Source organism: Anthonomus grandis, chromosome 22 (genome assembly GCF_022605725.1).
Source record: "Anthonomus grandis grandis chromosome 22, icAntGran1.3, whole genome shotgun sequence".
NCBI lineage: Eukaryota > Metazoa > Arthropoda > Insecta > Coleoptera > Curculionidae > Anthonomus > Anthonomus grandis.
The window spans coordinates 39481015-39498147 of NC_065567.1; the positions used below are offsets into that span (position 1 = coordinate 39481015).

At 28.9% G+C, this 17133-nt stretch overlaps 1 protein-coding gene across 2 annotated transcripts in view; it reads left to right on the plus strand.

Annotated features, from left to right (window-relative positions):
- The first annotated feature begins 4630 nt into the window (after nucleotides 1–4630).
- LOC126748842 (fibroblast growth factor 3) overlaps nucleotides 4631–17133 on the plus strand; it is a 180163-nt gene continuing 167660 nt past the window's right edge. For both annotated transcript variants that reach the window (XM_050458341.1, XM_050458343.1), the window contains exon 1: nucleotides 4631–5215. In XM_050458341.1, the coding sequence (XP_050314298.1) occupies nucleotides 4978–5215 (238 nt within the window). In that variant the 5' untranslated portion in view covers nucleotides 4631–4977. The remainder of the gene's footprint in view (nucleotides 5216–17133) is intronic.

The following is a 17133-nucleotide window of genomic DNA, read 5'->3' on the forward strand; positions in this document are numbered from 1 at the left end:
AAATTGCTCTGTTAAGATAGTAAATTCTTTGTGCTCTTTCTAAATCTATGTCTTGAGCTCTTTTCTAGTCACATTTTTTAAAATAAAATATGCGAAAAACTTATGAAAAGCATATGCGTTTAAAAATATTAAAGAAGTTATTAAACTTATTCAAGTAGTAATTAAACATATTTTTATTAAGAAAACAAAGTTTTGGACCTGGGAATCTTTACAAAGTTTCTTTTTTAACAAAATGAGAGGATTTTTAGAATTTTGCTCCAGTAAGGAAAATTAAAAAAGTAAAAACATTACTTGCACATATTTTTCTGCTTAATACGTTTTTTGGGGCAAGGTTATTAGCATATTATTATTTTTCCGGTTAAAATAAAATTTGAACCTTAAAATGTCAATTGTTAAAAATTAACAATTAAGAATTTGTTATATAGTTTATATTTTGGCAATTACATAACATTAAACAATAGCTTTAAAATGCTCAAGGAAGATAATTTTTTTTAAATTAATAGTTTCTTATAAGAATGTAATAAAATATTTTCTGTATTTTTGAAAATAACCTGCTTTAAAATATAAATAATGCTCGGCTAAATGGTATGCCTAGTAAAAAAAAACGACACAAATTAAGACCGATCATCTTTTCGAAATATGCTGCCTTGGGCGGCAAATTAAAGGTGTTGGTAAGAAGGCAAGACCTAAAATCAAAATAAGTAATATAATAAAAATAAGTACCCGTAACGCAGGGCTTTCGCACGTACAAAATTTGGGATCTTAAAATGGGATAATGTCTTTATATTGAAAGGTCATTTCTTACATTATTGGTCTCTCTCTCCCTTTCTCTCTCTCTCTCTCTCTCACTCTCTCTTCATGCCCCTCAGTTTTCTCAGGAAGAGAATTATAGTTTAAGCTGCTATGGCATCGTCTCTAATATATGTATGCAGTGTTGAAGCGTTAGTCTCTTAGTTTCGAAACAGGGTCAAACTACATACTTCTCCCAAGATGCATTAGTCTTAGCTGACTGGTTAAAAGGGATATGTAAAAGAATAACGTGAATATTATTATCTTATAAAATATAAGAAACTCTGCTTAATATAAACTTAAAATCGCTTTTTATTGTATGAGATATACAGACTCTGACTGACAGAAGGTCAATTCCTATAAACAAAATAAGAATATAAGAATAAACATTTTTGAATAAATAGGTCTGATATATTTAATCGATAAGATTGAAACTTGGAACAAGTGAAGTTTAAGTTAACAGACTTTAAAAAATCCCATTATATTGCAAAAAAATTTGCGAGAAACCTATTTATGTTATTATGATTTTTGCTAAAAAGAAAAAAAAAATAACATCGAAAACTAATCTTTTATTCTTAAGCCAAGTAATAGGTAAATTGAATGCACATAGTAAAAAAACCAATTATAAAAGAACTAATATTTTACTTAAAAAAAAGAGAATCTTTTGTCTAGCCTTTTTAAATATGAGTACCTTAATTTCTTTTTGGCTATGGCATCCAAATACCATATATTGATTAAGAACAATGAAATTCCACGATATTGTTTTCAGCACTGGTAATTTTATTCATTTACATTTTTTTAAATTTAAATTTCCAGTTTTTTAAATATCTGTGCATGAAAGACCGGACCAGACATATAAAGAACGGCACAACCATTTTTGTGCCGTTTCCAACGACTTCCATTATTTGGATCGTTTTAGATAAGCACAACCTTTACGAAACGGTGGTGATATAAACTATAGAAAAACCTAGATTTTTCGAATTATACATTTACCTTTTACGGTCAAAAAAGGATTCGCTTATCTCGTTGCAAGCAAGCTCTGGAACAAATGCTGGAACTACATTCTATTAGCGGTCCATAGTGATTTTTTGGTGCCAAAAAATAGCCTGATCAAACAACGTATATTCAGACCGGACAAAAGGGAAAAAAATTACATTAAATCAAAATAACATAATTCCCAAGGGGTCGTGCACATATTACGTAACGCAGTTTTTGACCATTTTAGATCTCCCTCCCCAAGGTTGCACTTTATTACAAACAGGATACTCTCTTCTCCCCCTAGAAAGTAAGGTAAAACTTTCAGAAACATTTTTATTAATTGAAAAGTCAAATACAATGTTACCTAATATATGATTTATTAAAGAAAACTTTTTTATCTATCCAGTCAGCATCTTCAACACAAGAAATTCTGTCACTGAAAATGCATAAAAGTTTTTTCACTCTTCATGCTGTAATTCTTTTTGGGCGGATTTTTTTGACCTTGGATTTTTTATTGCTTTATTCGTCGGGCGGTACATTCCACATTTAAGAGTAATAGTTAGAAAAAGAAACGTTATATACTGCATATGCATAATAATATATGGTTTGACTATAAAGATAATTCGTGTAAAATATTGGATTTATTAGTTAATGTATAAAAGAATTTTTCACATGATCTTAATCTTATAGAGCATGCCTGGGACGTACTTTAGCTAAGAGTTCTTCAGGGACAGAATCAGTTAAAACTGAGTAAAAAATCAGTTGAAATCAAGTTCAGCTGTTTCAAGTTCTTTAAATGTTGGATAGCAATAGATCTGAATAACTTAATCTTCCTGGAAAGGCGTTGTAGAGCCACAATCACTGCACGAGAAGGTCATATCAAATCAAATCAAATATGCTTTATTATCATAACATTAAATGTTTTTCGCAAAGCTAGAAAAAATAAAATTACAAATATATAAGAAATAATGTGTCAATTTTACCTGTTAACCTACAAGTAGTGCTATAGACAGACAATTTAAATTTAACAAAAATATCACAGGAAAACTTACACATAACTTAACGTAAAATTAATAAAATTATATTATATGTATACAATACCAGAAACAAGAAAATAAAATCTTAATAAAATAATAATAAGGTGAAATTAAAGTATATTCACTATTAAAATAATAATAGTTTTCGTTACAATTGATGCTTGAAATATTCGTCCACAGGATAAAATCCATAGTTAATTAGTATTTTTTTTAATGTTAGCTTTAAATTTTCGATAGTCTTTAATTTGCATAATGCCAATTATGCAAATGGTAGATGGTTGAACGGTTTTTTACTATCAAAAATCACAAACTTCTTTGTCAAAGTGGAATGGCGGATTAGCAGGTTAATTACGTGCGAAGGCAAGTATATGTTCTGTCTGAATATAGGCTCGTTATGCTAGACTTTTTATGCATTAGGCAAACAGATTCTATATTAAAAACAATGGCAATATAAGAATTTTACCTTAAATAAAGTATGTGCGACATGATTGTCTAGGAGAAAGACTGTAGATATGTCGCACTGCTCTTTTTAGCAGGATAAACACAGATGAGAATAGGTTACTACAACAGCTACTATAATAGCCGCAGAAGCAAATTCCATATCTGAGATGTGATTCTACAAGAGCGAAATATATATTTCCTGTCAGTGCCGTAGCAACCTCATTTCTCATAGTGCGGACGGCATAACATCCGATAACATAAGATACTTTACTATACATATTAGTAATACGGGTTTCAAACTTCAATTTGCTGTCAATAAAGAGTCCCAAGAACCTGTATTCATTTAAATCTGTTACACAGTAATTATGCCCCATTGATTTATTTTTGACACTGCGTTGAAAGTTTAAAAGATTAGTTTTGGATATATTGAAGGTTAAGAGGTTAGCGTCACACCAATATGTGACTTGTTTAACGTCTTCATTAATCATACCATGTAACAAGGTGGAGTCTTTGTTTGCCACAAAATAGTAATATCATTGGCAAAAACCATACACGAGCCATACTTTAGTATACTGAGTAGGCCACTTACGTAGAGAAGAAACAAAATGGGGTCTAACACTGAATCCTGAGGAACGCTAGAATTAATTTCCAATAATATTTTTTTTCCTTTTCAATTTTTTTTGTAGAAAGTGGGATTACAAATTCTTTATTGTTTTGCGTATATTGTAAATAATTTTTTCACACGAAATTTTTCTCACGAAAATCAGTATTTTGATATCACGTCATAATTAATTTGTTTTTGGGGTCTTCACTTATAATAAGTAAAAAAACAATTACATTTGAAAATATAAAAACACTTTTTAATTAAAAGAATTCAATGCTATCCCTTGATTTTGAGCACGTGTGTATGTATAAAGTGATTTTTTGCGAAAATATTATACCTATGTAGATAGATTATTGCTAATACTTTTTTTTTTATTAAAAACTCCTCTTATTAATCTATTTGCATTTTTATTAATAAATTGCAATTAGTGTTTTTTTTTTATATTTATAGTGTTATAATTGCTATTAATTATTAATATTTTTAATTTTTTAAATCACTATATAATTTTACAGGCTATGATCTTTTACAATTCATTGGTATTTCTTTAACTGTCTTATGTTGTATAGAAAATCTATTGTTAGTAATAAAATGATAATATTTTACTTAAGTTTATGGATTTCTTGGTAGTTATTTCTTTCACCACAAATAATATAATCTGATATAAGTTTTGTTGTTATAGAAATTCCAAATGAGAGTATTAATAACTAAATTGGACTGATAGCGGCAGGATTTGAGTGCGTGTCGCGTGTGTGTTGTGTAATAATAAGGTAGCATAGGATCAGTTGTTCTGATGAGATGAGGTAATGTGGACGTTGTTTTAGTAGTTGAGAGTAGTGAAGTGGATGGGATGGGATCGGACAATTGTGGTAGCGGAAGAAGAGTTAAGTAAAGTTAAGTGTCGGAGTGTCGCGTCGCGACGCGATATGGGTAGTTGTTGTGTGTCTTTGGCAGACGCTTCTTCTTGGTCGGTGGCGCGAGTTTTGTGCGGCAGTGGCAGTGCGTCCGCCGCCACAGCCGCACGCTCACGCTGCAGCTGTTAATGTTCGATAATCCGCGCGCCGTTCGTCGGCCGCCCGCTATGCCGCCGACACGACAGTGACAGTGACAGTGAAGCACTATGTCCCAGTCATGGTGAAGGCGCTATTGCTGGGCCTATTGCTAATCGCCGCCCTCGCACGCGCCGCACCCCCTACCAAACCACCCTCGGAGGGTGAGGAGGATCCTGCCGCCCGCAGCGAGCGCTCCGCCAACTTATCCCACGTTACCGGCACAGCCAGGAAAATTCAAATGTTTATTAAAAACCGACACCTACAGCTTTTACCGGGAGGCACCGTTAATGGTACTACTGACGACACAAGCCCTTACAGTAAGTTTTTCACTCTTTTTCTTATTTTTTATTTTTTAAAATCCGTACAAGTTTATATCAGAAAGCCTAAACTTGTTGAAACGTCTACATATTAAATAGATTTTATCTTTAAATTGAATTTTATGTTATAGCAAAACTTACGCACAAACGTATATTTTTATTTAATCTATTCTACAATCTTAAATCTATATAGGAACAACCATAAATTATCAAATTATCTATGGCTGTCATTATTTATTTATGACAAATTTTTACAAATTGATACAAGCAATTAATTAACGTTATATTAGAGTGTGAATCTAAATAGTTGTATTTTATTTTAAAGGATTAGTGAAAACCAAAACTATTCATACAAAATAATCAATTTATTCCATAGCTCGTTCTATTTTTTTAAAGAAATATAGTTCAATAGAGGAAATGTTAAATTTTTTAAGATAAATCTCTGAAATTTAATAAAATTATCTGCAAGATCTACTTGGTCCTGGCTATTTAGTTAATTTAACTATTAATTAAAAATAATTACCTATCTCGTATTTATATATATTTATATTTTAGGATAATGCGTACATATACAGGCAAGTAGAATATCTAAGGGAAACCGATTATTTTAAATGTCGAAGAATATTCCCTTACCTAGTTTTTCAAAATATAAAACTCTTTACTCCAAAATAAACAAATTGTAATTATTATCAAATAGCTGTAATTCTTACCACTGAAACCAGCCTGATTTTTTTAGGCTTGGCAGTCCCAAAAATATCTGAACATTTATTTTTGCGGTGCCAAGTACATTCATTTTGTTTCTCATTAGAAAAACACATCTTACATTACGCAACCTGTACGACTAAAGGTTAAGTACGATATCATTTCAATTTTTTAAAGTGCTATTTAATTAGATACAATAGTTTTTAAAATTATAACAGCTCGTGATTTTGGAAGGAAAGTATATTCTGTTCTTAAATTTATTTTTAAAACGTTTACTTTCTCAATAATTTTTACCTCTAATATTTAACTTTTAACATAAGGTTAAAAAATAAAAATGTATACAATATTTATTGCAATTGATGTTTAATTTGTTGTCCATTTACTTACTACTACAAGGCTTTTTTGAAATCGGTAAATAACTTCCAATTGCACACTTTCAATCACTTGCGCATCGATTAGGATAATTTCTTGTCAATCTTTGCTTTAAATCAACATTTTTGGTCTATTTACTTAATCTTGGGACTTCAAATGGCCCCATAAGAAAAAATCTAAAGGGGTAAGATCCAGTGAACTTGGTGGCCAATCAATCAATCCTCTTCGTCCAATCCATCTGTTGGGAAATGTTAAATCACGAAATTGTCGAACGACGATTGAAAAGTGAGCAGGTCTTGTTGAAACCATACCTCGTTACTAGGTATACTACCTCTTGTAGATCAAAAAATTAAACAACTAAAGCAGAGATCAGTTCTAACTGTAGAAAGTCCAAGTAGCGCTCTCCGTTTAATGTTTAAAAAAAAGGGTCGAAGGGCTTGATTTTTAACAATACCTGCACACACATTAATTTTTTAAGGGTGCTGTGAGCGGTATTATTGGGTTCATGAGAATTTTCGCTTGCCCAATATCTGAAATTTTGCCTTTTAACCATTTTACGTAAACGTGATAGGATATAATATATAAATAAAGACAAATAATATTCTTAATGAAATTTCAATTGTCATTGCCTCACAAAACTGCACTTGGTGGTCAAAATCGTCTTCTAACAGTTCATGTATCAGTTGCACTTTATAAGGATGATATTTATTAACACGAACTATTTTTGCCACTGATCTTACTAATAAATTTTAATTCATGGAAGATGCACTAATCTCAACATGGGGATTATTTTCCGTTTCTCATAAAACTTTTGAAAGTTTTCCTGCAGATAAATTTCTTACGTGGCTATGTTACCTGAATTTTGATTCATGACAAATCGTTATTAAGTAGGTTCTAAAATTGGAAACTGTTCGAAAATAATAAGGTCTACTTACTTTCTAAGAAATCACATAAAAAAATAACGTTGACGTACTTAAGACACCCTGTAACCAAAATTTTCATTGCAAAAGACGTATTAAATCAAATGGACAACAAATTATAAAACATTAATAAACAAATAAAACATTAATTGCAATAAATCTAAAATAAATTTTTATGTTTTAATTTCATAGTCTGTTACGTCATATTTGACAAACCATTGACTTTAGGCATATGGTTTGCTGTACAAAAAGTATTCAAAATATATCATAGCATAACGTTATAATATACAGGTGTTCTATTTAAAAAAAGGAATGTTGACGCCATAGCCTCTATTTGAGACACATTGTATAGAATTTTTTTATTTTAAAAGATGCGCAAGTGACAATGCTAATCGATGTGTCCAAAAAATAAAATGTGAAAAAAATAACTGAAAACTTTAAATGAATTTATTCCTTTCATCGTAAATGCCCTGTATAAGATCAAAGAGTTTAAAAAACATATAGGTCATCAAAATATTATTTTTAAAATTAATGTATTCATATACAATATATAAACTTATTAATACGTAACATCCTAATTTTATAACATCCTTAATACGTAAATGCAAAACTTCCTTTGTTGCCAATAAAAGTTTTACGTGGTCCTGTCATACAGGTAAGTATTGACATCTTGACATAAATTGGGTTTGGCCTATGACAGCAGGATCGTTGATACTTCTTTGAAAGATTTTTAAATGATTTTGATCCGATACATGTAAATATATTAGTTAAGGCGTTACTTAGATACATAAAGTTATTATTATCATCTTTCCAGACCTTAATTTTTTGCTTGTCAGTATTAAAACACCCTATATACTTTTAAACCGAAATGTTAAATAATTTGATAACAGTAATTAATAAAAGGGTATTAACATTTAGGATATTTAAACGTGAAAACCTTCAAGAATTAATTAACTACTACTTCCTTAACGGCAGCAACGAAAAAATTAATTTAACACGATTTTATGATAACCTTTTGAACCATTAGAAAGCTAAGTGTATATTTAATAAATTCATTAGCAATATTATACAGATAAATATTTGTGACCCAAGAAACGAGTTCAAATAGGTAAAAAAGTTATTACACAATTACATTTTTGAATTGCAATGCATAAGTAAATAACGACCTAGTAATAAACTAAAATCAGTTATGCCTAGTGTTTTATCCAATCAAGTAGATACGTTCATTACATGATTAAATAATTTCACTGTTATAAACTATTTTAAAATATAGCAATAAGACTTCTGACGTATTTTTAAATCTTCTCTTCGTGTAACATATTTTATCTTGCACAGTATACCAAATATTAACAAATAGGATAATAAAAGTAAGTAAAATAAGCCGACAAATATTTTCGACGCTTTTAAAAAATTTAAGTTTAAAGCATTAATAATAAACTTGTCGATTCATTAAACTCGCCGAAGCCGGATTATCAAACTTGAACAGCACGAATCATTACCGAGTTCAATTTTTCAATGAGAAGCGCAAACCATCACTATATCGTCGTCATTTCACTTGGAACCACCGTTATTTTAATTGTTTTTAAATTTTTGCGGTCTACTGTCTCTACATGCTGTTCACTGAATGACTCTTTAGCAGCTATATATTATCTCGTTAACAACGTAAAACGATATTTAACAATTCACGAGAAACTTTTAACAAGTATTATATATATATATATATATATATAGATTATTATTATATAATTACGTAAGAAATTATAATTTTGTTATTAGCTTTTGTTTTTTTTTGCAATAGTTACAAAGTTAAAATTTATTTAAAGCTATTTTTGTTTTTAGAACCTGTCAATTGAAAGTTTTTAAATAATTATCCAGTATATATAAAAGAGAGAGAGAAATATAAGAAACTAGAATAACATTCAATTTGTTTTTAAGTATTTATAATTATTATATATAATATATATATTTTGACCTATTTAGTAAACCCACTTGCTACTTATTACCTTTTATTACTGTCTATTGTGCTCCATACAATACAAACATTTTATAAATCTTTTTAAATTATCTGATGATAAAAAACTGCGGACTTTTGATATTAAGACTAATAGTTTTTTAAATTCTCTAATTAAAACCAGTTTTCAATAAAGCCAATAATTAATAATTAGTCCATTTTTTTACCGTAAACTACCAGTGTTACAGGTTCGCAAGACTTAATGTAACGAGCTTGTTGAAGTCAGTTACGGTATTCTTATTAACTTTTCAAAAAAGTACCCCTCTGATTTACCTAAAAATGTGATCAAATTTTTACGTTATAATATGAAGATTTATATATGGTAGTTCTTATTCGGTCAGATGTTATTACCAACAATAAAATCTAGACCTGCCTAACCTGTTAGATATAGTTTTTAATACTGGTTTGTGAAATAATTTGCTATGGTAAATATTTGTGTTATGAAATTTTGGGCTACATAACATCTTCAAATTTTTTAAATTAGGGAAAAGACGATTTAAATTAAAACTAAATTTTACATTCAAAGTGGGGGTATAAATCACCTAAAATTTTAAATGAACATGGATTCAGTGATCGGATTTAAAATAAGTACTTTTGTTGTCAGTAGCATCCATGTAACTTTTCCAGAATATTGGAGAAAGTGTTTTTAGAATAAATAATAACAAATAAATATAATAAATATTATAACATATATATTAACATATAAATAATAAATATAAACATAGAATAAATAATACATGAATAAATTTGGATTTGATTTAGATTATAAAATTTACCTCTCTTATGCATTAATAAAAAATATGTTTTGTTTATACTTTAAATATACTAAAATATTTACGGAGAACATATTTAAATTTTTATTAATTTAAGGTTGGTACAATGAATATAAACAAAAATTAAAGATAATGGACAGCATTGAATCTGCTCAGAAATGTACAGAGAAATACACAAAAGACCAACAGAAAAGCCTTTTAAATTATATATTTATGTATAACTTAAGTGCATATGACCTACAAAATTTTAAAACCCGTGATTAGGGGTAAAGTATATTGAATTTTAAAGTAGTTATATTTTATAAATAGTAGATTTTAAGTAGGAGGAAGTACTTTCTTCAATATTATCATAAGCTATCAATTTACGTTAAACTCTGCCATCATACTCAGTGTTGAAAAACTTTAGAGAATGGAATCATAGATTCGCTTGCAATTTAATATATTAGGGATAAATTATTTAATATATAACTTAAAATGCATAATTTTTTTAATAATTCTTTGTCTAAGCAGTAAATAGTGTTATTAGACTGGCAAATAAATATGGTTTTTGAAAAAAGCTTTTAAAGCTGAATTTGTGGCTACATTCATGGAGGAGTAAGTACATAAGGCATGTGTATCCGTAAGTGTGTTTTGTATTATATATTTAAACAGACTAGAGAAAAAACTTCCTGGTCCTAGTTTTGTGCTTTGCATTTAACCTTATTAAAACAAATACTAATGTGCCAATAACTCGCTAAACTTCTATATAGATGGATAATATTGATGATTTAACATCTATTGTAAAAGTTTAATTGGTTTTTAAATACCTTAATAATAGTATGTGCTTATATTAATATAATTAAAGCTATTAAAAATAGCTAAAAAGTTCTTTAACCTAATTCTTTATAATCTCCGAGATTAATGTAGGCCTTTATTTTCGCAATAATCAATAATGTCCTAGTCCACTAAAAAAATACTTTTACTATTTATACCCAAATATTAACGTACAGACTAATGCTGAAACAATACAATATTATTTAATATAATTTGCTAACTAAATCGCGAAATATGTGAAACATACTTAACCACTATATAAATAACCATATGATAGTGATTTAAAATTAAATTCACATAGATAGTGTTTTAGTGTCTTACAGATTTTGAAATATTTTTTCTTACCAGTATTATATATATAATAACAATTTTCATAAGGTAAATTAAAAAAAAAAACAGAAACAAGATCATACAAGAATCTATAGGATTTGACAAAAATTATATCTAATCTCCCAGTCAAGTAAAAGGTCATGATCTCACTAGAACAGAGCCCAATTATTCGAAGATTCATGTCGTCACCCAGGTGCTATAATAAGCAACATGTAAAGTTATTTAGTTAGTTTAATTCAGGCGCTGGCATATACAGCGTCTAGCAGACATTTGGTATCTTTCTACAATCTTACAAATAGTATGCAACTGTTAATAATATATCTATGTAACTTTATCTATATAGCCAGTGTCCTATATATATTATTTATTTATCTTAAACATAAGGAAACGTCGCTAGCCAAACGATTTGAGTGATATTATAATTAACCTTTTTCTAGCGGTCGAGTTTTTTTCTAGTGTAAATATATAAAGAAAGGGATATATATGAATATGACATGTAAATAAAACCCACTGCATGCATATCATAATGGACACCTTGTGCGATATTACAAGTAAGCAGGTCTAAATGAAAAGTACCTTACAGTGACAATTCGTTTTCTATTAATAATCCCTCTGAGTATGTGTGTCAAAAGCTATTAAAAGGTGCCATTTAGAATACTTATCCGCTATTATAAAGAAAGTAAAAGCAAGTTACGATTATAAGGTAAAATTATTAAAAGTTAATTTTGTCGACACCGCATTAGGTAAATTTAAATATATGAGTGTGTAGCTACTTGGTTAGCTTAATGCATTTGGTATTAATATTTAGTTACATTATTACCTTCATAATAGTCCTAGTAATTAAAATTACTATATCATATACTAAAAAAATGATATACTAAAAAAAATTACTTCGAATCTTACCTAATCGTTTAAAAAATAAATGTTCTTAGCATTTTTTTTTCTTTTGTGAACTTGCTATAGAGATGCTAGCAGAACATTTCTTTTTTCTTTGATTTTTGTAGTGACAATAATTATCAAATTTGTTAATATTATGGCCGACTAAATCATCCACCAAATAAATGTTTATACTACGGGAAAAAAATTGATTTCCCTTTAGATGTAAAAAAAAACTTCTTTAAAATAAAATACTGTACAAGTATTTACATAGTAGAATGAGTAGGACTCAATACATATTTGAGTTTCACTTTTTTAATTGTTTGTTATTTCACGTAAGCACTAAGAGATTAGCATAGCAAAGTAAATAAAACTCGGCAGTAATAAACTAATACAAACAATTAAAAAATGTTTTGTTATTCATCCTTCTATTTATTCTACTTTTCCGATGTACGCTGTAGAATATTCTTTCAGCGAAACCTGATGTCGATACGACGATTGGCGTGTACTTTAAATTTTATTTAAGGAATTGTTGAAAGGGTCCACATAATAAATACAAATTTTGTTTAAATCTTGACGGCTATAAAGTTATCCTCTGGAAAGTACAAACATTCAACAGTCATTAAAATTAGATATAAAACTTACAATTTTCTTCTTGGCATTTAACTTACTTACTGAGTTATCGGAATTGATTTTAATATTATTGATTAGTCCTACAGCTAATGTTTAGTGTTCAGAATAATTCAGAATTATTGTCAAGAATATTGGGTGTAATGTGAAGTTCCGTAAATATTCTAAGAACTCAGGCTGGGTGGCATAAATATTCAGTTTCAGCTATTGTCGCAAAAAAAGTCAATAGGAGACCAATCGAGTGATCTCATGGCCCCCTTAGTAGCACCCCTTGTCTCAATCCGTCTACCATGAAAGTATTTAAAGGTGTTTCCAGTAAAATATTAAAATGAGAAACTAAATATTGAGATTTGCTATTGCACGGCGATGCGTACCTCAAATTTAAAAAAACAAAGAGCCAGACATCTTATTTTATATTACAAAGGCAATTTATTTTAAAGAAATTGCAATACCTTTATAAAACAACCATCACAACATGCCTGTTCAATCCTATTGTAAAAATAAAGGTGAATGCTGCCTTCGCTAAGCAGTTGAAGTCATAGAAATGGAATTTATGCGTATATATGTCCCTCTGAAAACAAAACTATACGGGTCGCAGGATTTGATAAGCCACCCTGTATAGTATGTTTATATGTTCCGGTCTACATTGTTTCATTAATAATAGCTTCACTGTTAAAACTAAGTGCACACCTATGTATATGCAAACCTCCAAACTATTACTAGAAACTAGGACATTTTATATGTAACGGAGAATATTCACAATATTTTTAAACCAATTTAACCGCAATCTATGTACAGATGTATGTACTAAATATATTATGAAAGTCTATGTAACTATTGATCTTATTTAGCGTAATATATGTGCTTGATTTTTTTAGTTCTAAGTAAATACACAGCTCTGACCATGTATATAGATTACCCAGGGTAGTGCGTTTACAAATGATGTTATCAAAAATGTTGCCCAAAAAGAGAAATTATTTATAGATTTTTTGACTGATTGTCATTAAGCATTTTCATTTTTACAGCAACATAATAATTATTTCGATTTGATTTAACAGAGGGGCGTCAGCTGGGTAACTATCAAGCGTACTGTCACCATTCAGTCTAGGGCTATAGTTGCCTTTTCTATAATATTTTTTCTTAATAAAATTGCAAAAAATATGAGGCAATGGCTTAAAAAATTCCTTTCTTCCACATATATATATTAATTGTCAATATTAATTAGATTTATATTCTATTATTCTAATTTTACATTATGACTGTGTAAAACCACTTTAAGATACTTAGATGTTTTTCCGCGATTTTTCTTTCTAAACTTATGGAAAATTAGGAAACACAATATTTTAAAGTTAAAAGAAGCTTTAAATACTCTCTTTTCCTGATGGCCTGAGAAGTTTTATTTAAATGACTATAAATAATATATTAACGCTTAATTGGATCATTATAAAATCTAATTTTCTGCCTGTATCCAGTGTTTATTTATATCCATTAATAATGCACATAAATAAGCACAAAGCAAGTACAATAATCTTTAACGTGACATGTTTTCTTCTAAAATAATAGGTCTACTTCAGGCTCTACATGTTTAACAACGAATTTTGTTAACCTAGTTTTAATTTGCGGTAACGAAGAATCCACATTACGTCGCTTTTATTAAAATTTATGACAGAAAGCAGAAAAATTAACAACGGAAAAAGGTAAACCACTACCTGTTGCAACACTCGCTGTCTCGTTTTAACTAACAACAAAAAATGGAAATATTGACTCCAGCAACATGTGATTTACACGACAGATATGCGTACTACGTTCCTTGTGTTAGGTCAGTGATAAAATGCAATGAACACTGCATTATTTTTAATTCCTAGACGTCGATGGTGTAATTTTCTCGATGAACCATTTCCGATGATGGTTTAACCCAATTAATGTTGGTTTTTACAGTAGTCTATATTTAGTTTTTTGTATATTAAAACTTTGTACATATAGAATATCAAGTATTTTAAAGAAATAATTATATATGCTTAAACAAAATATCTTATAATTATTGAAACCCAATTATTAATTAATAGAATTTTACAATTTCTGTTGTATCGTGAAAATAGATTAAAGTGTCCCTTCTTAACGCATGTAAATACTTAAAGATAACATATAAACAATACTATTGTTTTCTATAAATTGTGTTTCAAGTTACATAATAAAAGCAGTTAACACATTCATCTTTTTAGGTTGTCGCAAAAAATGATGTTACTGATTGTAACAAAATTAGCTTGTTTGTATAAGATATTATCAGGTTTTATATCATTTCGTTTAGTTAGATATCTTAATATAGATAATCTATCTTAACCTATATTTAAAATGATTTTAAAACGGATTTGTTTGTAGCGAGTTAGGAAAATTGATTTATTTAAACTCAAAAATACTAAATCCGAAAATCCGTACCGATCTATACCAAGAAAACATTAACTAAAATTAGAATTACATTAACTAAACAATTTTTTTAACTTAATACATAGAAAATTTAACTTTCTGCCCACTTTGTAACAAAAGTGTGAATAATGAAGAAGAAAAATACGATAATAGTCACAGTAGAAAATAAGGAATACAAAAGAAATTAATTGAATAGTTGACTATATGACTTAGAATTGACTTTATGTCTTACACTCTCGGTCTCATTTTTGATGCCCAAAATGGCAGGCCTGATTTGCATTTTGACTATAAATACTTGGCGCTTAAGGGTCACCAAAATTATTTATCGCAAAATTTTAGCAAATTATGGGAATGAAGCCCAATAACTAACAATATGGCATTATTAAAAATCTCTTTAAATTAATTATCAAGACCTTAAAATAGTTTATATAACATTTTTGAAAGGAATTTTTGATATTTTACCACTGAACGAAAACAAATCAAAAGTTCATTAACAATTGTAACAAATATGTAACAAACAAATTACGTCTAGATTTAAATCGCATAATAATATTTTAAATGTTTAATTAATTGATATTGGTTGAATGCCGCAAACATTTTAAAATTATTTAATGATTCTTGTCAGACATAGTATCCTTCATAAAAAATTGATTTTTAAGCAGATTTAAATTATACATCACCATCAGAATTAATAATATTTATATAGAGTGTTGCTTCCATTTAAATATAAAACAAATAAATTCCCTACGGTACCTTCAATTTTTGAAAATAATTATTTTCCATAACTAAAACAGAAAAAATTAAAATAAGATGTCCACCAACTCCTTAATATTTTAAAAGCTGAAAAGGGAAAAGCAAAAAGGAAATCGTGATAAAATAACTAATAGCTACAGGATATGTGATAAAAATTCAGATTATTTGTAATGAATCCTACTAAATGACTGCCTACCTTTTGTATAGAATAGAAGCTTAAAGATGCCACATTCTCAAGGTTGCAAAAAATATCCACAGACCCAATATTATGCCTCTTTAGCCAATTCTCATCACTATCTCACCTCTAAATATACAATCAATATACACATCAAAATGGTCTAAGGGTCAAAGGGATTCAAAAGTGCGAAGTAAACAGGGAGGTTTACACGGATGATAATTAAATAATATATAAAGTAAAATATTGAAACTTCAACATAACATAATTTAAAGAAAAGTTAATAGAGAAGGAAAAGTCCTTGTTAACATAACATAACTTCTCTTGCATACAGTTCAGCAACTCTTTCCTTAACTGGAACACTATTTCTCAAACTATAACGCGCCTTTTCAATATATCCTAAATGTGCTCGATAGGATTTAAGTCAGAGGATTGCACAGGTCATGACAACCTAAATATTATGCTGTTTTAAGAAGTTTTTGGCGGTTCTTGAAACATGCATTGTTGTGCACTAGTACAAATCTACCAAATTCTCTAGCACGTAGATAAATAAGTTGATAGTTTCAAAACCAATTGCAACTCTAGCTCAAACTTCCGACTTGGTTTTTAAATGGTTTGCAAGCAAGACGCGTTGCCACGTATTAGCCGCACCCTCAGTTCAGGATGTAAACCAAACCAGAATTCATTGTCTGAGTAGTGAAACTAACGCCATGAATATTTGAAGCTCACTTCTAAGCTGGCTGGCAGTATTATTGGGGTTCTATAAAGCCTGAAGGCCCATAAACTTGTATATGTTCATATCACTCTGTATCATACTAACAGCTCATAACTATGCTGCTCGATCAAAATTTTGCCTAATATAATGCATGGTATAAGATATGTTTAAACGATTGTTTACCAATTGGAACTTACTTGAACTCAGACGCTTTAGGAAATTTTGTAATAATGATTTTGAACAAACTGTTAGTTAGAACTAATTCCTTTAAAGTCTAATTTCTTTTCAGATATTTGCCCTAACTTAAAGATTTTTTTAGTTTATTTTACATACTTTTAAAAAAAGTCTGTATTCAAAAGTTATGCTGGATTAATTTAAAAATAAATATTTATTTTTAAAATTATTAATGTTGGATACACATAGT